The sequence below is a fragment of the Artemia franciscana genome, chromosome 20 (assembly GCF_032884065.1).
Source record: "Artemia franciscana chromosome 20, ASM3288406v1, whole genome shotgun sequence".
NCBI lineage: Eukaryota > Metazoa > Arthropoda > Branchiopoda > Anostraca > Artemiidae > Artemia > Artemia franciscana.
This window is the reverse complement of record NC_088882.1, coordinates 31,025,332-31,052,522: the sequence shown is the minus strand read 5'-3', so window position 1 is coordinate 31,052,522 and position 27,191 is coordinate 31,025,332. Positions and strand designations below refer to the sequence as shown.

The following is a 27,191-nucleotide window of genomic DNA, read 5'->3' as shown; positions in this document are numbered from 1 at the left end:
AAACTATTCAGAACTGATTTGGAAGTCTTGCTATAACTTGTATTTTCCGATGTCAGAAAGGGGTGGGACAAATTTGACGCTTTTAAAAAATACCATAAAGAGATTTTTCAATGGATATATCACCCCCTTTAACGGTACTTTCCAAACATAAGGGTGAGAGGGTCTAGGCGGCACATCCCCCTTCCTTCCTATTGAAGCCACTGAACTTAGCATCTCAAATTTACGTCAAGCAGGCTTCAAACACAGATTTGGTTCTTTTTTTAATGTTGTCATTTTAAATTATCTGATTATTATTCGTTAAACAGGCAACGTCTAAGTTTATGATTTCTAAGTAGCTTAGGCAATCCAAGAATATTGAAAAACATATTAACCTTGGCGTAACATATATTAAACCTGGCGTTGCTGGATGTTCTTCCACAGATGTTACTTTGGCTTTCCTTTTTTCACCCTGATAAAAAAAGAACTTTTAGTAAGTGTGGTTGAAACACCAAAAGATGTATAAAATAATGGGAAATGAGGTGAAAGAAGAGAAGAAATGACAAGAATTACTTATTCAGAAGAGAAAGCAATGAATTAGAGACAAAAAGAATAAGAAAGGCAACAAAATAATAAGGTATAAAAGAGAAAAATAGATAATTATATAATTCTGATTGAGAGTCCTCAATACGGGAAGAAATAACACTTTAAAGAGACAAAAAACCATAAATGGTTAACAAGGAGCTTAAGACTGTTTGATATACTGTATAGTAAAAACAACCTTCTTTTAATATTCCTTTATTTCTGGAGATGAATTAGGAATTCAGTAGTTCTCCCGAAAAATTGACAGAAGTGGAAGCACTGGAGATTACGCTAGTAATATACAGTAGCAGTAGAAGCATTGCACATATCAGACTAAATTCTGTAAATCTCATGTATACTGTTACCAATTATAGTATTTAAGACTTTTAAATCCCAGGAAGTTTCATCTTAGCATTGGCAGCAAATATTTGCCCCATTTTTCAAAGGATAGCCTACTAGAAAATCGTAGTAACGAAAAAACGATTATTTGGAAGCTAATTTTTACATCTAAAATTGGGAAGATAAGACGACAATAAAGAGAAGTTTTAACCATTTTGAGACACGGTGGAACCAAAAAGAGTGAGGTCCAATAAGGACCAGATACAGTCAAATCAGAATTCTGAGATAGTAAATCGATTCAATTGTCCCCTCCTCGACGCCCCGCTGTTTATGCTAAAGTGTGACTCTCTCTCAGAACTCTACTTTTTAAAACAATAAAAAACTTTAGCGTAAAGATTGAGTCGTCAAGGAGGGGACAACTCCTTTAATATTCGGAATCATTTCTGTTCGTTTTAATTTTTAATGCCACCCCTTACTTGCAGTTCAAAAAACTTGTTTCTTTTTTTAATTAATCTCAATATTAAACGGAAATTTATGAAGAATTTGTGTATTCTATATAATCTTCTTCAGTCTAAAGGTCGGATTTGACACTTTGAAATTCTCAATTACTTGACTAATACAAAATACAATGGGAGGATCTTATGTTAAATATTTACCTTATTACATAGAAGCGTAAGAATGTTAGGTTAGATTTTTAGGCATGAATATGACAGAATATAAACTCGACAAAAATTTAATCAGGATCTAATCTTTTGAGTTAATCAAGCTGAGTTAGTACAAGGTTTTCTTAGCCAAGAACACAGATATGTAAACCTACCGCGTCTTCTACTTCAACATGGCCGTTGGCTTTCAGTCTCAAGGTCTTCTTTCCTGAACCGTAAGATTTCTCTTCGGATCTAGGATTTGTTTGAGGTCCAATATGGGCTGCAACAATTTTTATTCAATTAAAACTTAGCTAGTAATTGAGTGGATATTTTTGTTAGCTAGCTAGTAAATAATGGCAAATATTCAAATAATAGGAATTGAAATCTACTGACTTAGTAAGAGAGCTATTCGTATGCTAAGATAGATTCAGATATCCTCTGTTAAAGTTCACATGATTGTTTTCAACTCAATTAAAATTTGAATAAAATGAGCACAAATTGATAAATCCACCTTTTAAACTAGATTTCTTCCTTTATGAATTTTAAGCCAGTAAAAGGAACAAAACGTTAGTCAGACACAAGTCATTTTTGGGAACTCTCTTTTTCTGCGGTGCCACCAAGAAGCTTTACAGGTTTATCAACAAATCAAGTGATTCCTTTAAAATGGGCCTTTCAACAGTTTTTTTTTTTTTTTTTTTTTTTTTTTTTTTTTTTTTTTTTTTTTTTTTTTTTTTTTTTTTTTCTTAACTCAGTGCCCTGTTAGCAGTAGAGGAAAAATAGGACAAATTAGTGCTCCCTATGCAAAAGGTGATTTTCCTTGTTGTCCAAGCCAGTTATTTGAATTGGGGTTTTAGTAGTGGCAATTGCAATAGTGTAATTTTTGTTTCGATCCAATGTCATTCTTTAGCGGTTTCAGGCTATTTTTCAAAAATCCCTTAAATTAGTTTTCAAATTAACACTTTACTATAAAGACTAATTTAGATAATAGTTAATATCCTTGAATCAGCTAGAAATAGGAATTTTTCTTCTTTACGATTTTTTTTACACTGGTTCTTCAATATTTAGTTACTATGGGCCACGATTCGCCCTTAACTAGTTTGCAGCTGCCGCTGCAACCAGCATATTTGGAGATCAACTGGAATTGGAATACCGAATAACCACAATAAAACCGAAAAAGGTTTAACTATTTTTATCAATGCAAATTAAAATAATTTAAAAGAAAATAATCTTATTTATTTAAATACAATTTCAAACTATAAATGTCATCAGGAACGGTATCGACAGAAATAGGTATAACTTGTTGCTAACAAAACTCAGCGGCATAACATCATACGATATTTTTTCATGACTACCATTACAATTCAGAGGGTAAAATTGGAGCAAAGCAGGAGACCCACATAGGCTCACAGATCAAGTCAATCCAATGATTGCCATACATATCAATTTAAAATTTATAATCTATGACATTTTACCAATCTTGTTGCCCATGAGGAAAGTCAAAACTCTTACAGCTAAACGTCTCGACATTTAAGCTATGTTTCTTTTAAACTAATTAAATGAAAGTTCTTTTTTCAACTGAAAGTAAGGAGCAGCATTAAAAACCGAAACGAACAGAAATTATAACATAAGTTATATGAAGGGGGCTCCCCCTCCTCAACACCTCACTCTTCACGCTAAAGTTTTTCGGCACTTTAAAAAACTGCTTATGGTTCTGACTAAACGACTTTTACGTAGATAACTTCGAAGACCACACTGCCTTTCCATGACGAAAGTAAAACAGTTCAAAATAGGGATGATACCTTTTTTTGACAGTGAATAGATATAAAATTATTCAACTGGATATTTGATCACATACACAGTGTTCATCATCAGCAGTAAAACTCTGATGATGATATTACTGCTGATGATGAACACTGTATATGTGTTCGAAACATCCAGTTAAATAATTTTATATCTATTCACTGTCAATAAAAAGGTATCATCCCTATTTTGAACTGTTTTACTTTAATCGACTCTTGTGTTTCAGGAGTCGTTTTAAAGAATTGGGGCAAAACTGTAACATTAGTGTAAAGAGCAAGATGTTTAGGAGGGGACAATCCCCCTCATGTACGTAATGATTTCTGTTCGTTTTAAGTTTTAATGTTGCTCCTTACTTTCAGTTGAAAAAAGTTATTTTTTTAAAATGTAATTTCTGGTCTTTTTTAAATAATGCCAGGATATCTGGCTTCACATCCATGGAAAAATCCCCCTTCCACGGAAATATACTCTGGATAATTCAATGCTGAAGAAAATTCACTCCAGACAATTACCCTTGACACATCAAACAGTTCGTGGTAACGAACTGTAGTAAGGAGCGACCCGGCACAATAGTAACCAAAACTCAAAAAAATGGAATTTTGGTACCAATAGCTACATCAAAAGAATCGCATTTTAATGCTGATTTTAAATATATAAGTTTCATCAAGTTTAGTCTTACCCATCAAAACTTACGAGCCTGAGAAAATTTGCGCTATTTTAGAAAATAGGGGGAAACGCCCCCTAAAAATCATAGCATCTTAACGAAAATCACACCATCAGATTCAGCGTATCAGAGAACCCTACTGTAGAAGTTTGAAAAATGTGGAATTTTATATTTTTTGCCAGAAGGCAGATAACGGATGCGTGTTTATTGGTTTGTTTGTTTTTTTTCCCATGGGTTATCGTATCGACCCAGTTGTCCTAGAATGTTGCAAGATGGCTCATTCTAACGAAAATGAAAAGTTCTAGTACCCTTTATAAGTGACCAAAGAAATTGGAGGGCACCTAGGCCCCCTCCCACGCTAATTATTTTCCCAAAATTAACGGATCAAAATTCTGAGATAGCCATTTTATTCAGCGTAGTCGAAAAACCTTATAACTATGTTTTTGGGGACGACCTACTCCCCAGCAGTCCCCGTGGGAGGGGTTACAAGTTAAAAACTTTGACCAGTGCTTACATATAGTAATGGTTATTGGGAAGTGTGCAGGTGTTTTCAGGAGGATTTTTTGGTTGGAGGCAGGGGTTGAGAAGAGGAAGATATGCTGGGGGAACTTTCCATCGTGGAATTTGTCATGGGGGAAGAAATTTTCCATGAAGGAAGCGCAGGATTTACTAGCATTACTTAAAAAAAAAACAATGAAAACGTTTTCTTTTCAGCTGGAAGTAAGCATCAGCATTAAAACTTAAAACGAACAGAAATTATTACCCATATAAGGGGCTCACCTCTTCCTAATACCTCGCTCTTTACGCTAAAGTATTTTTAGTAATCTCAACTTTTTATTCTGCGGCTTTTGTGATTCAGGGGTCATTCTTAATGAATTGGGACAAAATTTAAGCTTTAGTGTAAAGAGCGAGGTACTGACGAGGGGGCGAACCCCCTAATATATGTAATAAAAACATAAGAATACAAAAGTTCTTTACGTAAGCTAATTTATAAGTTACGTATATCTTTTACATATAAAAAGATTCGTAAAAAATTAAAAGTTCTAGTTGCCTTTTTAATTAACCGAAAATCGGAGTGCAACTAGCCTTCCTCCCCCACTTTTTTTTTCTCAAAATCATTCGATCAAAATTATGAGAAAGCCATTTAGCCAAAAAAAAAATATACAAATTTCTTTTTAATTATTCCTCTGCGGAGAGCCAAAATCAAAACATGCATTGATTCAAAAACGTTCAAAAATTAAATAAAAAAACAAGTTTTTTAAATGAAAGTAAGGAGCGACATTAAAACTTAAAACGAACAGAAATTACTCCGTATATGAAAGGGGCTTTTCCTTCTCAACGCCCCGCTCTTTACGCTAAAGTTTTTTTTTTAAGTTTTCAAATGTAGAGTCAAGAGAAAGAGTCAAACTTTAGGGTAAAGAGCGGGGCGTTGAGAAGGAAAAGCCCCTTTCATATACGGAGTAATTTCTGTTCGTTTTAAGTTTTAATGTCGCTCCTTACTTTCATTTAAAAAACTTGTTTCTTTTTTATTTAATTCACGCGTAAAATGGAGTCGGTAAAGAGGAAATAAGACATGTAAAGAAATTTCATATACGAATTCTGGCAAATTCCCTCAGTATAAAATTTCCCTTAAAAATTTCTCCTCCCCGCTCCCTAGGAAATCTCCTGAATACGTAGGAAATCCTCCCCGTGCCAAATCTTCCCAGCCAAAAATCGTCTTCCCCTCCCTACTCGAAAAATGTGTGCATACTTCACAGTAAAAAAAATACTATATGTAAATAATGGGTAAATTTTATTACTTAAGTTCCTTTCCCCGGGAATTGTGGCGTCATGCTATCTCTAAAGGCATAGTTATTGGGCTTTCAACTATGCTGAACAAAATGTATATCTTAAAATTTTGATCGGAAAGTTTTGGGAAAAAAGGCACCTTGGGAGAGGACGTAGTTGCTCTCCAATTTATTTTTTTCACTTAAGAAGGGCATAAGAACTTTTGTTTTCTGTTAGAATGAGACTTCTCCCAAAGTTCTGGGCCCAGTGAGTCGATACAATCACCCGTAGAATAAAATTAATAAAAATAATAAAAGAAGAAAAATAAACACACATTTGTCATCTTTCTTCTGAAAAAATAAATAAAGAAATATCCATATTTATGCAGATAGGAGCTTAAAAAGTCTACTGTAGGATTCTTTGGTACACTGAACCAGATGGTGAGATTTTTATTAAGATTCTATAATTTTCAGAGGGTGTATCCCCCTTTTTCAAAAATAATACAAATTTTCACATTCTCGTAATTTTGAAAGGGTAACATTAAACTTAATGAGGCTCATATATTTCAAATAAGTTTGAAAATTTGATTTTTTATGTATATATCTATTGGTATCAAATTTCAATTTCTAGAGTTTCAGTTACTACTAGGCCATGTCGCTCTTACAGTTCGTTACCATGAAATATTTGATAAAATGAAAGAAATGATTAAAATACATTACTGGAAGTCAACAAATGAAATCACCTCAGCCTCATCTAATTTAGATTTGCTTTTGAGCACCCTCCCCGCCCTAAAAGAATTATAATTTTAATTTGAAAAAGGGGAAGAAATGGTTATAAGACATTCAGACTCCTTTATAAAAAGAACGCTACTCCAACTAGTTAAAAAGTAAATTAGCCTGTTCCTTTTAAAACTTACAAACTAATTTTTGACCTCGTATTTTTTTTCTGTCTTTAAGTTCTAAATTAAAGACAATTGGAACGACGTTGAATTTGTCTTGACAAGTCAGATAGACTTTCCTGTACTGACTTCAAAATTACAGATTTTAGTCAAAATATTACCAGATAAAAAAAAACTTGTTTTAAAATATCTAATATGTCAGTTAATGCTGAATATGTAAGTTTTATTAGTTTCAAGGTTCTCATCTAAATACAGTATTGATAGGAGAATTTCTTTACAAAAGGGATTCCCCAACAAATTTATCATGAGAAATTTTCTTCAGGGGTAAGCTCAATCTTAATACAGCGTGCATATTCTAATCTTCAATAAAAAAAAAAAAAATCTTTTTTTCTATTTAAAAAAGAAAATTCAAAATGTAAAACATTTTTCAAACAAATTTCGAAAAAGCAAACCCTCCATAAGACTATGAATGATCAAACAATTTTTTTCGTTTTAGTTGGAGTAATGGCTGGAACCTCGTAAAAGGAAGAGCTTAGTAACCAAAGACACCAATCGTGTTAAAAGGAAATATCCTATGAGAAACACTTGTTATCTAAACAAGATTCAGGAACTATAATTACAGGTTTATAACCCTAATCGGATTATTTAGAGTCTCCCACAATGAGCTGTAACGGAAACTACTTGTTTTCATGGGTAACAAATACAGGTTTATGTGTGTCCTTTTCCAGCTAGGGTAATTGTATTAAGCCAGTGGCCTTACAATATTTTAAGAGGGCTCATTTTAACAGAACAGAATATAGAGTGCATTTTTTAAGTAATAGAATAGATCGTGTCGTAACGAAGCGGCCTTTTCTGCCATTCTGAGCCAAAAAAAGATTAAAACACCATTTATTAAAACAAAAACTAAAATAACCAATTTAAAATATTGTATATATAGATAGGAACGAGCTTTGCTAGCTCCTCTGATAGAGGTTTATACATGTATATGTAGAAAACTGACATGAACGCAACGCTGGAGCATTCATGGATCAAGTGTGGGGGTTTAGCTTTCCTGTTGCCAGAGGCTGCTGCACAAACTGCTCTATTTCTATTTGTTGGAGAGGAGTGATGTGACTTTTGGGTGAACCAGCCAAGAGATGACAAGCATATTCCATGACAGGTCTGATGCACGAAATGGACGGTGTCTGAATAGACTCATCAGAGAGAATGCTTTTGTATCTTTGGATAACTTCTAATTTCGTTGAAACGAAAGGATCCAATTTTGCTGAGATGCTCAGTCCATGAAAGATCCAAAGAGAAAATAGCTCCAAGAGACACAGTGTATCAACTCGGGTTGTTATCTCTTCTTTGAAGAAGAAAACAGGATGATACCTCCTCCCCCCCCCCCTATTACGTGCCTTAAAAATTAGGAGCTCTTTCGTTTTCGATGCATCAAAACGTACCAGGCATGCATGTGCCTACGCCTCAATGCTCTAGTCTTACCTGATGATGCAGGTTATAGATTTGTTAATTCTTCAGGTGGTGAGACAAAAACTTTGTTTCTTCCAACGAATTATCATTTATAACACGTGTAAATTTTGTATTTGGGTCTTGTCTCATTTGATGTTCCAGGTTCTTGATTTTCCCCATTGTGAAATTAATGTCAATGTCCTTTGCTTTAGCTTCCCTTATCGGTCTATTATTACATTAAATAAAAAAAACTAGTTTTTTTAACTGAAAGTAAGGAGCGACATTAAAACTTAAAACGAACAGAAATTACTCCGTATATGAAATGGGTTGTCCCCTCCACAGTCCCTCGCTCTTTACGCTAAAGTTTGACTCTTTGCCACAATTCTACTTTTTAAAAAAATTAAAAACTTTAGCGTAAAGAGCGTGGGACTGCGGAGGGGACAACCCATTTCATATACGGAGTAATTTCTGTTCGTTTTAAGTTTTAATGTCGCTCCTTACTTTCAGTTAAAAAACTAGTTTTTTTTATTTAATTTCTGAACGTTTTTGAATTAATGCATGTTTGATTTTGGCTCTCCGCACATAAATTATTGAAATGAAATTAGTATATTAATTTTTTTTTTGGCTAAATGGCTTTCTCTTAGTTTTGATCAGACGATTTTGAGAAATAAGGGGTGGGGAAGGAGGCCTAGCTGCCCTCCAATTTTTCGGTTACTTAAAAAGGCTACTAGAACTTTTAATATTCAACGAACGTTTTTATTAGTAAAAAATATACATAACTTAAGAATTAACTTACGTAACAAACTTTTATATTCTTATATTTTTATTATGTGTACGAGGGGGTTTGTACCCTCGTTAATACCTCGCTCTTTACACTAAATCGTAAGTTTTGTCCCAATTCTTTAAGAATGACCCCTGAATCAAAAAGGCCGTAGAATAAATAGTTGAAATCACTAAAAATATTTTAGCATAAAGAGCGAGGTATTTATCTCCTCCTAAATACCTCGCTCTTTATGCTAAAGTATTTTTAGAACCCCTCATATGCTTAATAACCTCTGTTCGTTTTAAATTTCAATGCTATTCCTTACTTTCATTTGAAAAAACGTTTTCATGTTTATTTTTTCATTGTTTTTTTTTTATAGTAATGCTAGAAAATCCTGCGCCCTTTTCATTGAATTTTTCTTTCCCCATGACATATTCCTCAAAGGAAAGATCCTCCCACAAAGCCCTCTCCCATCAACCCCACCCCCCAAACCAAAAAATCCCCATGAAAACGTCTGTACACTTCCCAATAACCATTACTATATGTAAACACTGGTCAAAGTTTGTAACTTGCAGCCCCTCCCTCAGGGATTGTGGGGGAGTAAGTCATTCCCAAAGACATAGTTATTATGGTTTTCAACTATGCTGAACAAAATGGTAATCTTAAAATTTTAATCTGTTGACTTTTGGAAAAAAATAAGCTTGGGAGGGGGCCTATTTGCCCTCCAATTTTTTGGTCACTTAAAAAGGGCACTAGAACCTTTCATTTCCGTTAGAATGAGCCCTCTCGCGACATTCTAGGACCACTTGGTCGATAAGATGACCCCTGGAAAAAAAAAAAAAAACAAATAAACACGCACCCGTGATTTGTCTTCTGGCAAAAAATACAAAATTCCACATTTTTTAGATAGGAGCTTGAAATTTTTGCTATAGAGTTCTCTGATATACCGAATGCGATAGTGTGATTTTCGTTAAGATTCTATGACTTTTAGGGGATGTTTCCCCCTTTTTTCCAAAATAGGGCGAATTTTCTCAGGCTCGTAACTTTTGATGACAAAGACTAAATTAATTGAAACTTATATATTTAGAATCAGCGTAAAAATTTGATTCTTTTGATGTATCTTTTAGCATCAAAATTTCGTTTTTTAGAGATTCGTTTACTATTGAGCCGGGTCGCCCCTTACTACAGTTCCTTACCACGAACTGTTTGAAAAGAAAATAATTCGGTATTTCGGGGCTTCTGACATTATTACTCCTTTGCGGAAGTTAGGCACAAAATTGAAAAAGGATTATATTTTTTCTCTGGGCCCCTTCCACCTCTTAGTTCGTTTATTTTCCCGTTAGTTTTCACCTGTTTTCGCTTTATAGTTGTGTTATCTCTTAGCAGTTCTTTCGTTAGTTGAGTTATGGTTGTGGTATATATGTTTTATCGCTCGTATAGTTGTGTTATTTTCAAATTATACTCCATAATAGAGAGGCTCCGAACACCCAGCATTGTATATTAAGCTCTTAATTTGACGTTTTTTTCTAACGTGACCAGGTTCGTCCTGCGCCCTTTTCATTGAATTTTTTTCCCCCATGGCATATTTCTCCAAGGAAAGATCCTCCCACATAGCCCCCTCCCTCAACCCTACCCCCAAAACCAAAAAAATCCCCCTGAAAACGTCTGTACACTTCCCAATAACCATTATTATATGTAAACACTGGTTGAAGTTTGTAACTTGCAACCCCTCCCCCAGGGACTGTGGGGGAGTAAGTCATCCCCAAAAACAAAGTTATTATGATTTTCGACTATGCTAAACAAAATGGCTATCTCAAAATTTTGATCCGTTGACTTTGGGAAAAAAAATGAGCGTGGGAGGGGGCCTAGATGCCCTCCAATTTTTTTGGTCACTTAAAAAGGGCACTAGAACTTTTCATTTCCGTCAGAATGAGCCCTCTTGCGACATTCTAGGACCACTTGGTCGATACGATGACCCCTGGGGAAAAAAAAACAAAAAAAAAACAAACAAATAAACACGCACCCGTGATTTGTCTTCTGGCAAAAAATGCAAAATTCCACATTTTTGTAGATAGGAGATTGAAACTTCTACAGTAGGGTTCTCTGATACGCTGAATTTGATGGTGTCATTTTCGTTAAGATTCTATGACTTTTAGGGGGTGTTTCCCCCTATTTTCCTAAATAAGACAAATTTTCTCAGGCTCGTAACTTTTGATGGCTAAGACTAAACTTGATGAAACTTATATATTTAAAATCAGCATTAAAATGCGATTCTTTTGATGTAGCTATTGATATCAAAATTCAATTTTTTAGAGTTTTGGTTACTATTGAGCCGGATCGCTCCTTACTACAGTTCGTTACCACGAACTGTTTGATTATGGTCCGGGTTACAGATTTGTTAATTGTTCTGGTGGTGGGATAATTCTCATTTCTTTCAACGAGTTATCGTTTAAAACACTTGCAGAATTCTTTTTTGGGGTCTTGTCTCCAGGTTGGTCCAGGTTTGCTTTCAACGAATTATCATTTAAAACACTTGTAGAATTCTTTTTTTGGGTCTTATCTCAATTGATGGTCCAGGTTGTTCATTTTCTCCCATTGTGAAATTAATGACAATGCCCTTTGCTTTAGCTGCCCTTATTGGTATACTAATACATGATAGTCCAGGTTGTAGATTTGTTGATTGTTCAGGTATTGAGACAAAAGCTTGTTTTTCTTACAACGAACTATTAATCATAACACTTGTAAATTTTCGTTTTTTGGCTCTACATCTAGATAAGTTTTTCATAATAATGCGTCTCTTTTCAAAGATATTTAACTATTGAAGCAAGTCCAATTTCCAACGCCAATTGTCTACTAAGATTCAAACTTTTTGTTTTCTTTTAATGTTCTTTAATTTTTACAATCGATTGTTCAACAATATGCAAATATTTTTTAATTACCAGTTTTTTGCTTTTAAAACAATTTAATATAAACTTTTCCTGGTACGAAAATCTTAAATTTATTCACAAAACTGTGACAATGTCTTTACAATATTGACATATATACAAAAATGAAGTCCCTCATAAATATTTTTTTCCAAAATTAATACTCTTAATGTTTTTTCAAACTTCTGACCTTTCTTGATCGTTTTTTAGGCCAGAATATCCCAGGATTCCAATTTTCACGAAAAAATATGTAGCCGTTTTTTGAGAAAAAAATACGAGTTATGGTGTTCCTGGTTATTTGATTTGAAATGAGCGTCAGTGGCGTGACTCTGTGAGCTCAGCTAGAGCCGATCCAGCTCTAAACGGGAACCTGGAGAAATAAGAGGAAGGTAAACAGGGAAGGTGGTTGGAAGCAAAGAATGGCTTCCCCCAATAACCTTCTCCCTCCTACTTCATGGCTGAATGGTCAAGAAACGAGGATTGTCACCGCAGGTAGGGACTCTAAAATCTAGTTCTATATTCTTTGCCTTTTACCTTGCCTTTATATTCAATTGGGGAGTAAAACTAATGATTCCTGTACGTTCATGAGCTAATCATTTTAAAACTAAAATGCTTTCTTGTTTACCACATAAAATTTCTATTTCAAAATCTTTATTTTTCAGCTATCAATTCTTAAATTTTGTCATCACAGAGGATTTTTCGGTACTACCTATGTCAAGAGCACTGCCTTGTCGAGTACTACCAAGAGCTTTGTTTTTATCAGAATTTACAAGGAACTATAAATTTTGAAATGTCTCTTTGTGCCAAGTAAGGCCACTATCGCCACTTAGCACAACGCGAGAGACAACCATGCTCTTGAATCCCTTGAAAAGAATCTTTCAAAATTTTGTTTCTAAAATATTTTTTTTCTAGTATTTGTACCCTAAATTTATAAATATATCTTTTAATAAGGCTTTCCAGTGAGTATTTATGCCTAAAATTTATATACACGTCTTTTTTAAGGTTTTCAGTGTGTATTTACACCCTACATTTATAAGTGTATCTTGTAATAATACTTTCCAGTGAGTATTTAAACCCTAAATTTATAAGCTTATCTTGTTTTAATTCTTTTCAGTAACTTTTAACTAACCCAGAATGACAATTTCATAACATCACAAGCCGCAGACATCAATGTAAAATGGCAAATGATAAGCCTTAACGATCTAGGCAATTTAAGGTTGTGGGTCAAAAAACTTCTTAATAAATGTCATCAACCATTTCGCATACTATCTTGTATGCCAAAAATTGGATTTCGGATTTCTTAATTTTGAATCACCCTAATATACAGTTCAAAGTAATTTAAAGATTTAACATATCCTCAAGATTCTTCTAAAAAATCTTCTTCACGATTCTCCGGATTCTGAAAAATTTCTGAATGACTTTACCTGATTTTTTGGCTCATTCAAAGTAAAGAAATCCAAAATCCGATATTTTGCATATATGATAGTATGCAAGATACGTGATGACATATAGCACTTATTCCAAGAATCTGGTCTTCGTTATCTTATAAAATACAAACATAGCTTAGGGATTGCCTTCTCTATACTGCTGTAGAAAATCAAACAGTTCGTGGTAACGAACTGTAGTAAGGAGTGACCCGGCTCAATAGTAACCGAAACTCTAAAAAACGGAATTTTGATACCAATAGATACATCAAAAGAATTGGATCTTTATGCTGATTTTAAATATATAAATTTAATCAGATTTAGTCTTACTCATCAAAAGTTACGATCCTCAGAAAATTTGCCTTGTTTTGGAAAATAGGGGAAAACACTCACTAAAAGTCATCTTAACGAAAATCACACCATCGCATTCAGCGTATCAGAGAACCCTACTACTAGTTCCTATCTACAAAAATGTGGAACTTCATAGTTTTTGCCAGAGGACCGATCACGGGTGCGTCTTTATTTGTTTGTTTGTTTTTGTTTTATTTTTCCCTAGGGGTGATCGTATCGACCAAGCGGTCCTAGAATGTAACGAGAGGGCTTATTCTAACGAAAACTAAAAGTTCTAGTGCCCTTTTCAAGTGACCAAAAAAATTGGAGGGCACCTAAGCCCCCTCCCAAGCTAATTTTTTCCCAAAGTCACCGGATCAGAATTTTGAGATAGCCAGTTTGATCAACATAGTCGGAAAACCTAATAACTATGTCTTTGGGGCTGACTTACTCCCCCACGGTCCCTACGGGAAGGGCTGCAAGTTACAAACTTTGACCAGCGTTTACATACAGTAATGCTTATTTGGAAGTCTACAGACCTTTTCAGGATGATTTTTTGGCTGGGGGGAGGCGAGGGGGCTACGTGGAAGGATCTTCTCTTGGAGGAATTTGTCATGGGAGAAGAGAAATTCCATGAAGGGGGCGGAGAATTTTCTAGCATTATTTTTAAAAAAATGAAAAATAAATATGAAAAGGTTTTTTCTACTGAAAGTAAGGACGAGCATTAAAACTTAAAACGAACAAAGATTATTAAACATATGGGGGTCCATCTCTTCCTAAATAGCTCGCTCTTTACAACAAAGTACTTTTAATAATTTCAACTATTTATTCTACTGCCTTTGTGATTCAGGGGTCAATTTTAAAGAATTGGGACAAAATTAAAGCTTTAATGTAAAGAGTGAGGTATTAACGAGGGGGCAAACCCTTTCATATACATAACAAAATATACGAATATAGAAATTCGTTACGTAAGTTAATTTGTAAGTTAAGTGTATTTTTTACTAATAAAAACATTCGATAGAAATTGAAAATTCTAGTTGCCTTTTTAAGTAACCGAAAAATCGGAGGGCAACTAGGCCTCCTCTTCCAACTTTTTTTTATTAAAATCGTCTGATCAAAACTAAGAGAAAGCCATTTAGAAAAAAAAAGAAAAAAATAATAATACGCAAATTTTGTTTTAATTATTCATTTGCGGAGAGCCAAAATAAAACATGCATTAATTCGAAAACTTTCAGAAATTAAATAAAAAACAAGCTTTTTCAACTGAAAGTAAGGAGGGACATTAAAACTTAAAACGGACAGAAATTACTCCGTGTATGAAAGGGGCTGCTCCTTTCTCAACGTCCCGCTCTTTACGCTAAAGTTATTTACTGTTTAATAAAGTAGAATTGAGAGAAAGAGTAAAACTTTAGCGTAGAGAGCGGGACGTTGAAGGAGGAACAGCCCCTTTCATACACAGAGAAATCAAACAGTTTGAGGTAACGAACTGCAGTCAGGAGCAACCCGGCTTAATACCAAACAAAACTCTAAAAAATGAAATTTTGAGTCTAATAGCTGCATCGAAATAATCGCATTTTAATGCTGATTTTAAATATATAAGTTTCATGAAGTTTAGTCTTACACGTCAAAAGTTACGAGCCTCAAAAAATTTGCCTTATTTTAGAAAATAGGGGAAAACAACCCCTAAAAGTCAAAAATCACACCATCAGTTTCAGCGTATTAGAGAACCCTACTGCAGAAGTTTCAAGCTCCTAACTTCAAAAATGTGGAATTTTGCATTTTTTCCCAGAAGGCAGATCACGGATGCGTGTTTGTTTGTTTGTTAGTTTTTTTGTTTTTTTTTTTCCATGGGTGATCGTATTGATCCAATGGTCCTAGAATCTTGCAAGAGGGCTCATTCTAACGGAAATGAAAAGTTCTATTGCCCTTTTCAAGTGACCAAAAAAACTGGAGGGCAACTAGGCTCCCTCCCACGCAAATTATTTTCCCAGTCACCGGATCAAAATTCTGAGATAGCCATTTTTTTTAGCGTAGTCGAAAACATTTTAACTATGTCTTTAGGGGCAACATATTCCCCCACATTCTCCAAGGGAGGGGCTACAAGTTACAGACTTTAACCAGTGCTTACATATATTAATGGTTATTTGGAAGTGTACAGACGTTTTCAGGGGGATTTTTTGGTTGGGGGGGAGGGGTTGAGAAGAGGAGGATATTATGGGAGAAACTTCTTAGGAGGAATTTGTCATGGAGAAAAAAAAATTTCCATGAAGAGAAAGTAGGATTTTCTAGTATCATTTAAAAAAAAACAATGAAAAAATAAAAATTAAAAAGTTTTTTCAACTGAAAGTAAGGATCAGCATTAAAACTTAAAACGAACAGTAAATCATATGATGGGCACACCTTCTCCTAATACCTCGCTCTTTACGCTAAAGTATTTTTAGTATTTTCAACTATTTATTCTACGGCTTTTGTGATACAAGGGTCATTCTTAAGAAATTGGGACAAAATTTAAGCTTTAGGGTAAAGAATGAGGTACTGACGAGAGGGTGAACCCCCTAATATGCGTAATAAAAACACGATAATATAGAAGTTCGTTGTGTAAAATAATTTGCAAGTTACGTATATTTTTTACTAATAAAGACATTCGTAAAAAATTTAAAGTTATGGTTGCCTTTTAAGTAACCAAAAAACCAGAGGCAACTAGGCCTCCTCCCCCGCTTATTTTTTCTCAAATCATTCGATCAAAACTTTGAGAAAGCCATGTAGCCAAAAAAATAAATATGCAAATTACGTTTTAATTGTTCATTTGCGGAGAGCCAAAATTAAAACATGTATTGATTCAAAAACGTTCAGAAATTAAATAAAAAACATGTTTTTTAAGGGAAAGTAAGGAGCGACATTAAAACTTAAAACGAACAAAAATCACTTCGTATGTAAAAGGGGCTTCTTCCTCATCAACGCCCCGCTCTTTACGCTAAAGTTTGACTCTTTCTCTTTGCTCTACTTTTTAAAACAGTAAAAAACTTTAGCGTAAAGAGCGGAACGTTGATGAGGAAGCAGCCCCTTTCATATACGAAGTAATTTCTGTTCGTTTTAAGTTTTAATATTGCCCCTTACTTTCCGCTAAAAAAAAAATTTTTTTATTTAATTACATACATAAATACAATTTGACTTGTATAGAAAATTACTTACAAAAACCAGCTTTAAGTGGTTCAACTAGGCATATGGTGAATGTTGCGCCCTTTGGAATTTCTTTCAGCAATTTGGCGACTAAAAAGTGGCAACATCCCACTAGACTCTTGTTGTCAATGCTTTCAATATGGTCTCCAACCTGAAATAATATGATTTCTAGGTAGAAAAAAAAATAATAGAAAAACAAGAGTGTAGGCTACTTCAGGTACCGCATTTACTACCGTTTTAATTATTTGCTTACAGAACTGTATTTGATATTTGGTTACACTCTGATTTCACCAAAAGGAAATAAAGGCTACTTACAAAAAAAACGCAGCTCGGGATTACCCTTGTCCTCGAGTGCAGCGTCTATTTATATTGCCTAAGGGCGGGTGTGTGTAACTCAGCCCCGCTCAACGTGACCCTGTCAACCATCTTTCAATAAAACACACTGTCAACTCAATTCTGTACAATTCAATCTCGGTACATCCAAACCCCATTGAGCCCAGTCCAACTTAATTCAACCCTCATGGTACTCAACCACCATTTAACCCAAATCATTTCAGTTCAACCCCTCGAACCCCACTAAACTCAGATCTGCGCAACTCGACCCTATTTTTACTAAACCATCATTAGAATCTTAGGTTAGATTGAATCTAATAAGGGTTACAATGAATGGTGGTTGAAATAAATGGTGGTTGATTTGCGTGGGTATTATGTTTCATAAGTGCGATCTATATGAAGGTTTTCCACAGGGTGAATGAGGTTGAAATGAATGGATTTGATCTAAATGGGGTCGAATTGCAAGTGGGCTAAGTTAAAATGGAATTGAATTACGTAGGGTTTTAGATGCGCCAGGCTTGAGTTAATGGAGGTGAGTTGCAAGTAAATGCTATGAATAAGCCAAATTAAATTCATCCGTGAATGTCACATCAAAATTGACTCACTTCACACATTTTTCCTGGTATTATTATTTAGTGGGTTTCCAGTTCAGAGGTATACTTTCTAGATTTTCAAGAATAAAATTTAAAAGAATGCACCTGCTAAATGAAAGAAATACCGTTTGAATTGAATTTGAATTGAACTTATTGAAGAAAGACAAAACAAGAAATATATCATTGAATACCAAGATCAACAGTAAATTGCCCATAAAAATAACAAATACTTCAACACATTTTGCCCCGTAAGGCTTTATGACCAGGAAAAAACAGGGGAGAAACAAATTTAAGAAAATTAAAGCAAATACATTCATCAAAAATTTTTTTAATAATAAACTCACATCATCAAACCTAACAACATCCCCCGCCCAAAAAAGTCGAAGCTAGGAAAAGGAGTAGTACATAATTTCACATAATTAGTACATTTAACCCACACAAGTAAAGTGAAGAACCAATTCAGAGACATCAACCCATCGGAGAACCGGGGAAAAAACTAATTGTTTGCAAGAAAATCCCTAAAATACTTTTTGAAGATACCAAACGATTGGCAGCCCTGCGCAGACTCAAAGAGGGTATTTCAAATCAAATTACACTCTATCAGAGGGATAAAGTCAGACCGTATTGAAAGAGTTATAAGGTATTTGTAGACCAACGGAAGTGCGGAATTAATAAGCCGATTACCCAGAAATAAAAAATATATCAAACAGTTCGTGGTAACGAACTGTAATAAGGGGCGACCTGGCTCAACAGTAACCGAAACTCACAAAAACGGAATATTGATGCCAATAGTTACACCAAAAGAATCGCATTTTAGTGTTAATTTTAAATATATAAGTTTCATCAAGATTAGTCTTACCCATCCAAAGTTAAGAGCCTGAGAAAATTTGCCTAATTTTAGAAAATAGGATGAAACACCCCCTAAAAGTCATACTATCTTGACGAAAATCACACCATAAAATTTTATGTATCAGAAAACTTTATTGTAGAAGTTTCAAGCCCTTATCTACAAAAATGTGGAATTTCGCTTTTTTTTTTTTTTTGCCAGAAGACAAATCACGGATGCGTGTTCATTTGTTGTTTTTTTCCAGGGGTGATTATATCGACTCAGTGGTCCCAGAATGTCGCAAATGGGCTCATTCTAATAGAACTGAAAAGTTCTAGTGCCCTTAATAAGTGACCAAAAAATTGGAGGGCGCCTAGGCCCCCTTCCACGCTAATTTTTTCCCCAAAGTCATTGGATCAAAATTCTGAGATAGCCATTTTATTCACCATAGTCGAAAAACCTAATAACTATGTCTTTGGGGACGACTTACTCCCCTCCAGTCCCTGTAAAAGGGCTGCAAGTTACAAACTTTGACCTGTTTTTACATATAGTAATGATTACTGGGAAGTGTACTGACGTTTTCAGGGGGATTTTTTTGGTTTGGGTGGGAGAGTTGAAGAGAAGGGGGGGGGGTACGTGGGAGGATCGGTCCATGAAGGAAGTTCTCATGGGGGAAGAGACTTTCAATGGAGGGGGTGCAAAACAATGAAAAAGTAAATATGAAAAGTTTTTTCCACAGAAAGTGAGAAGCAGCATCAAAACTTAAAACGAACGGAAGTTAAGTATTTTTAGTAATTTCAACTATTTATTCTACGGCCTTTGTGATTCAGGGGTCATTATTAGGGAATCGGGTCAGAATTTAAGCTTTAATGTAAAGAGATAGGTATCGACGAGGGCCCCCCTCATATACGCAATAAAAACATACGAATATAGAAGTTCACTACGTAATTTAATTCGTAAGTTACGTATATTTTTTATTTATAAAAACGTTCCTAAAAAATTATAAGTTATAGTTGCCTTTTAAGTAATCAAAAAATTGGAGGGCAACTAGACCTCCTCCCTCGCTCCTTTTTTCTCAAAATATTCCTATTAAAACTATGAAAAAGCCATTTAGCCCCAAAAAAATAATATGCAAATTTCGTTTCAATTATTTATGTGCGGAGAGCCAAGATTAAAACATGCATTAATTCAAAAACGTCCATAAACAAAAGAAAACAAGTCTTTTTTTTTAAATTAATGTAAGGAGCGACAATAAAACTTAAAACGAACATGCATTACTCCATATATAAAAGGGGCTTTTCCTCCTCAACGTCCCGTTCTTTACGCTAAAGTTTTTTACTGTTTTAAAATGTAGAGTTAAGAAAAAGAGTTAAACTTTAGCGTAAAGAGCGGGGCGTTGACGAGGAAAAGTCCCTTTCATATACGGAGTAATTTCTGTTCGTTTTAAGTTTTAATGTCGCTCGTTACTTTCATTTAAAAAAAAAAAAACTATTTTTTTGTTGTTTAATTATTGCACAGGGCAGCAGGCACCTTGTAACCTAAAAAAAAAAACAAAAAAAAAACACAAGACAGAAAACAGAGAGATCGAAAGTCAAGCAAGGGTTCAAGTAGTATCCTCTATAAGACTCCTTGCTTGATCATATAGTTTTGAAAGTGGTTTCAGTGATGAGGGAGAAGTTGACATCCGAATAATAGAACAGGGATAGATAGAAAATTTGAATGGCTCAATCATTTCGATCAAACGCAGTGTGTTAAATAAACTATGGTAGCGATTGAAGGGCTGATTGAAGGGTCAATTGACGATTAATTGAAGCCTACGTCAATGGATTGACGGAAACTTTTGATCAAAATGACTGACTGTCTAGGTAGGGCCTGCTCTAGAGTAGCGCTGGTTAAGATTGGAGGGTTCATTGAAGGGTCGACTGAAGGCTAATTGAAATACACAGCGATGAATTGAGGGAAACTTTTTCTAAAAATGATTGACTGTCTACGGCCTCCTTTAAGGAGGCACTAGGCGGCATTTAAGAATTTACACTGGAAAGATATATTTTAATTTTCTTAGGATCCTGAAACTTAAAACGAACATAAATTACTCCGTATATGAAAGAGACTATTCCCTCCTCAGCGCCCTGCTCTTTACACGAAAGTTTGACTCTTCCTCTCGACTCTACTTTTTTAAACAGTTAAAAACTTTAGCGTAAGGAGCGGGGCTTTGAGGAGGGAACAGCCCCTTTCACATACAGAGTAATTTCTGTTCGTTTTAAGTTTTAATGTTGCTCCTTACTTTCAGTTAAAAAAACTGTTTTTTATTTAATTTCTGAGCGTTTTTGAATTAATGCATGTTTTGATTTTGGCTCTCCGCACATGAATAATTAAAACTAAAATTCTATATTAATTTTTTTGGCTAAATGACTTTCTCATAGGACGTTTTGATAGGACAATTTTGGGAAAACACGAGCGGGGGAAAAGGTCTAGTTGCCCTCCAATTTTTTTGTTACTTAAAAAGGCAACTCGAACTTTTGATTTTTTAAAAACGTTTTATTTTTTTTTTAAATATACATGAATTACGAATTAACTTACAAAACGAACTTCTATATTCCTATGCTTTTATTACATATTTGAGGGGGTTCGCCCCTTCATCAATAATTTGTTCTTTACATTTGAGCTTTAATTTTTTCCCAATTCCTTAAAAATGACCCCTAAAAAAAAACTAAGGCCGTAGAATAAATAGTTGAAATTACTAAAAATACGTTAGCGTAAAGAGCTAAGGATTCGGATCTGGTGAACTCCTCATATACATAATAATTTATGTTGGTTTTAAGTTTTAATGCTGCTCCTTACTTTCTACTTTAAAAAACTTCTTCATATTTATTCTTTTATTTTTTTTAAATAATGCTAGAAAATCCTGCACCTCCTTCATGAAAATTCTCTTTCCTCCATGACAAATTCTTCTCTGAAAAGATCCCCCACGTATACTCCTTCCCTAAGTCACTACCCCCCCTAAAAAAAAACAAAAGAAAATCCACCTGAAATCAGTAAACATTACTACACGTAAACACTGGTCAAAGTTAGTAACTTGCAGCCGCTCCCACGGGGATTCTGGGTGAGTAAGTCGTCTCCAAAGACATAATCATTAGGTTTTTCGACTATGTTTAATAAAATGGATATCTGAAAATTTTGATCCGGTGACTTTGGGAAAAAATTAACGTGGGAGGGGGCCTAGATCCCATCCAATGTTTTTGGTCGATTAAAAAGGGCACTAGAACTTCAATTTCCGTTAGAATGAGTCCTCTCACAAAATTCTAGAACCACTGGGTCGATACGATCACCTCTGAGAAAAAAAAAAACAAAAAAAAAACAAAAAACATGTATTTGTGATCTGTGTTCTGGCAAAAAAAAAAAATCCACGTTTTCGTAGATACGAGCTTGAAGCTCTTAAGGTAGGGTTCTCTGATACGCTGAATCTTACGATGTGATTTTCATTAACATTCTATGACTTTTAAGGTATATTTTCCCCTATTTTCTAAAATAAGGAAAATTTCCTCAGGCTCGTAATTTTTGATGGGTAGACTAAGCTTGACGAAACTTATATATTTAAGATCAGCGTTAGAATGTAATTAAACAAAAAAAAACAAGTTTTTTCAACTGAAAGTAAGGAGCGACATTAAAACTTAAAACGAACAGAGATTACTTCGTATATGAAAGGGCCTGCTTCCTCATCAACGCCCCGCTCTTTACGCTATAGTTTGACTCTTTCTCTCAACTCTTCTTTTTAAAACAGTAAAAAACTTTAGCGTTAAGAGCAGGGCGTTGATGATGAAGCAGCCCCTCTCATATACGAAGTGATTTCTGTTCGTTTTAAGTTTTAATGTCGCTCCTTACTTTCAGTTGAAAAAACTTGTTTTTTTATATTTAATTTCTGAACGTTTTTGAATCAATGCATGTTTTGATTTTGACTCCCCGCTGAGAAATAATTAAAACAAAATTTGCATATTTTTTTTTGGCTAAATGGCTGTCTCATAATTTTGATCGAATGATTTTGAGAAAAAAGAGCGGGGGAGGAAGCCTAGTTGCCCTCCAATTTTCTGGTTAATAAAAAAGGCAACTAGAACTTTTAATTTTTTACGAATCTTTTTATTAGTAAAAGATATACGTAAATTATAAACTAGCTTACGTATAAAATTTTTTATTCTAATGTTTTTATTACACATATGAGAGGGTTCGCCCCCTCGTCAGTAGGCTACCTCTCTCTTTACACTAAATCTTAAATTTTGGCCCAATTCATTAAGAATGACCCCTGAATCACAAAAGCCATAGAATAAATAGTTGACATTACTAAATATACTTTAGCGTAAAGAGCGAGGTACTAGGAGGAGGTGAGCCCCTCATATGGGTAATAATTTCTGTTCGTTTTAAGTTTTAATGCTGCTCCTTACTTCCAGCTGAAAAAAACTTTTTCATATTTATTTTTTCATTGTTTTTTTTTAATAATGCTAGTAAATCCAGCGCTCCCTTCATGGAAATTTTCTTCCCCCATGACAAATTCCTCGATGGAAAGTTCCCCCAGTATATCCCCCTCTTATCAACCCCTCCCCCAAACCAAAAATCCTCCTGAAAACACCTGTACACTTCCCAATAACCATTACTATATGTAAGCACTGGTCAAAGTTTGTAACTTTTAGCCCCTCCCACGGGGACTGTGGAGGAGTAAGTCGTCCCCAAAGACATAGTTATAAGGTTTTTTGACTACGCTGATAAAATGGCTATCTCAGAATTTTGATCCGTTGACTTTTGGAAAATAATTAGCGTGGGAGGAGGACTAGGTGCCCTCCAATTTTTTTGGTCACTTAAAAAGGGCACTAGAACTTTTCATTTCCGTCATAATGAGCCCTCTTGCAACATTTTAGGATAACTGGGTCGATACAATCACCCCTTGGAAAAAGAAAAAGAAAAAGAAAAAAACAAACAAATAAACACGCATCCGTGATCTGCCTTCTGGCAAAAAAAATACAAAATTCCATATTTTTGTAGATAGGAGCTTGAAACTTCTACAGTAGGGTTTTCTGATACGCTGAATCTGATGATGTGCTTTTCGTTAAGATTCTATGACTCTTAGGGGGTGTTTCCCTCTATTTTCTAAAATAATACAAATTTTCTCAGGCTCGTATATATATATATATATATATATATATATATATATATATATATATATATATATATATATATATATATATATATATATATATATATATATATATATATATATACTAGCTGTTGGGGTGGCGCTTCGCGCCACCCCAACACCTAGTTGGTGGGGCGCTTCGCGCCCCCCAAGCCCCCCCGCGCGCGTAAGTCGTTACGCGCCATATTAGTTACGCGCCATATTAGTTACGCGCCATTGTAGTTGTGTCCCTGTGTCCCACCTGTGAATATAGATAGATTTATATATGTGTTTCAAACTACGTAAAAATTGCGAATATACAACATTCTTGGCTTTTGCCCTTGAGCTTTGTTGATGGTGGTTGCAAATGCTAATCGAATTGGGAATTGCAATCTTTTAAATTGAAAAAGCAGATCCGTCGGAATCATGGGAATGCGAGGAATAAGAACAGCCTCACCCTCATAAGGCCCTGTCAAGATTGTGGCATCTATTAGGTTTTCCATTGTTTTTTTTTTACGGCAAGTCGTCATTTATAACTGCATCTCGCAAATGAATGTATTGTTCAGAGCGGAGCTTGGTCTGATTCAGGCGGATATATAGCAAACGTTCTGATTCAATTTTAGCATACATATCCACGACAAATTGGTGAAACAATTCACGGCATTTTAAAATATAATTTTCTTCATCCTGCCGAATCATTAGTCTATAGGAATAATAATGCATTGCACTGCATTTCTTATTCATTTCTTTGTTAGTGGCTGGATTCATCAATTTAATATTAAAGTGATAGCCGTCGGCTCCATCCCAAAAAATGATAGGATATTGTAGGGCATCGTAGCATCGATGAGTGAATAGGGACAAATTTTAGACATTGTCCCGATTTGAACACATCTACTCATAGTAGGAGAAAAATAAGTTTTGACCAGGAAAAAATTGGTACAGGAATGGTTTCTTCACCATCCGGACCGGAAAAAAATGCTTAGCAACATATCAAAAATCTAAATCTCTAGCTCGATGCGAAATTGCTTTTTTTTAATGTTTTTTTTATTTATTTTCTCAAAAACCGGGAAAAAGATTAAAAACGTAAACTATAATGTTTTACACATCTTTTTAGATCAGCTTTTGGCTCTGGATTCATTTCTGATACTCATTTCGTTACCTGACCAAAAAAAAATATTTATCAGCAAAAAAAAAGGGGGGGGGGGAAACTGTGTCTTTGGGGAAAAAAAACTCTTACCAGCGTTGTAGTCTATTTGGCTATGTAAACGAAAGGCTTAGAAAAAAAAAGACTAAACAACAATAAACAGGAATGACGAAACACCTCAGCGCCAAACACCATGAGACAAGGTAGGTTCTAACTTAATGTGTTCAGAGAAAAGCTTTTATCTTATTTTTCAAATATATAAAAATTGCACATCATCAAAATATAGAAACTAGATTTTTCATCATCACAGTTAACTGTTATTTTTCTTCACTAAGTTCTTCTTCTTGAAACTTCGAATTGTTGCACAAGCTTCTCTTACAGGTACGGCAGGCTATAGTACACTCAAGTCCGTTTTTCTTACAGGTACACTTTTCACTATCACAGCCGTCAATACGACACGAGCATTTGATAATTTTCAGCAGCTGAGACGGAGCGGCAGGGAGATCTGTTTTTATTGGCGCAAAAACTTCGTTATCCTACAGTTTCCATCCCAGGCGTAAAGGGTCTACTGGGTTCCCGAGCCAGATTTGAACTTGGCAGTAGACACGTAGCGAGTGGTACTTCGCTGCTGCCTGAGTCGGTGGCAGTTCTTGTGGATGCACGAAAGTGGTGGCAGTGCTCACTTTTCTGTGAAAGATTAGCTTTCTGGCAGTGTCCAGGTTCGAAACATCAGGGCAACCGTACAGTATCAACAATGCTCGTTCTCCTGCTGCCACAATATCGTCAAGCGATGCGAGCTTGTCGCCAAATATAGCAGCGCTGTTCCTGAAACTCTTGTTGGAAAGTAGCAGCTGAACGGCTTTGCCCTTTCCTATTCCGTAAAGGTGAGAGGTTGTGTCACAACCCAGCACGGCATGACAGAACGGTATCAGATTGCTGACATCTGTTCCTAGCTTCTGCTTCATCTCACTAATATCCCAAGCTGAACTAGTACCGCCAAACTTAGCTTCAGGTGAGAAATATAAACGCCCGGAACGCGAATCTGATCGACTGATCAGAAGAACCAAGATGTCAGTATCATCAGCAACCACGAATGTGTCTGTAAGACTAGCAGCTTCTACGGCTTTTTCTACAATCAGAACGTCGGCGTCTCCTTCCGAGTGGAAAATTCGGAAACCAACGGCTTCCAAATGGTTGCCGAGCAGCTTCAGGAAACGTCCTTTGTTTGTCTTACATGAAAGAAACTCTTCTTTCTTCATGCAGAGGGTCATCTCTTCGGTGAAAAAGACTTGGCGGCCAACCATCCTTGCTCGACATAAATGGGTAGCATCTTTGATTGCTGGACCACCTTCATATCCATCAAACACAACGATCGCACTAGGGTACCTTGCTTGTACGTAATGGACGTATGAAGCAAAGATGACCTTGAAGGTTGACCCTACCTTCCATGGAACTCGATGTAGAAGAGAACCACCATCCAAGACGATGTTACACGCAGAAGCAGGTCTTGAGGGTGACTGAGTCTCAATCCCGCAAGCCAGAAAGATCGCTTTTGCAAGCTCTGGCTTATTTGCTTTTCTCATAAGGCCATCGCTTTCGAAAAGAGAAGGAGGAATCGTACAAAGTTCGTACTTGAAGTATTCTTCTCGGAGGTCAGTTCGTTGGGCTACTATTATAAACCGCTGGAATTGGAGCGCCGGATCTATGTGCGCTACCACAGAGGACCCCGCCTTTTTGGTATTCATTTGGGTCACTTGGTCTTTTTTCTTGAAGACTTGCTCCTTCAAGGTTTGTCCCGTCATCTTACTTAGAATCAACTTTCCAGCCAAATCGGCCTCGTCAACATTAACATCTTGGGAAGAAGTTATGCCGTTGGCAATGTTTCTAAGCTGATTGTCACCTCTGAACGGAGAAGATTCTCCGAAGTATCCGACGAGCTTCTGGGTATCGTCGAAGTCACGCTCCTTTCTACTGGAACTCATGTCGCGGTGCTGCTTACTTGTCGAGTAACCAATTTTTGATATCACTTTTGATAATCTTTGCTGCTGCTCTAATAAGCTTGATTTTCTCACTCTCTTCGTTATCGGTTTTGTCCAAGTAATAAAAATTCTGGAGTATCGCTGATGCTTTTTCTTTGAATGTCACCACGTCAGCCTTACCGTCAATAGTTGCAAATACTAGCTGGTCACTGAAATATTCCAGAAGCTTGCTCTTCAAGTACTTGTTACAGTACGGTTCAAGGTCTGTCCCACTCAAAAGCTCTCCCATTTTAACAACAAGTTCACTGACTGTATACAGTTCTTCGTCATTTTCTTCGAAAAAAGTAGCCAGCTTCAAAAACGCCTGATATCTTTCATCGTGACCTGGCCTCCCCCTTTTTGGACATTTTTTATCTGG

General features: G+C 35.4%; 1 protein-coding gene across 1 annotated transcript in view; it reads right to left on the bottom strand.

Annotated features, from left to right (window-relative positions):
- Positions 1 to 238: 238 nt before the first annotated feature.
- Positions 239 to 27,191, bottom strand: part of LOC136040354 (PDZ domain-containing protein GIPC3-like) — a 52,986-nt gene continuing 26,033 nt past the window's right edge. The window contains exons 4-6 of the mRNA XM_065724599.1: positions 16,750 to 16,888; positions 1,715 to 1,821; positions 239 to 448 (exon numbers count right to left, since the gene is read on the bottom strand). Of these exons, the coding sequence (XP_065580671.1) occupies positions 275 to 448; positions 1,715 to 1,821; positions 16,750 to 16,888 (420 nt within the window). The 3' untranslated portion in view covers positions 239 to 274. The remainder of the gene's footprint in view (positions 449 to 1,714; positions 1,822 to 16,749; positions 16,889 to 27,191) is intronic.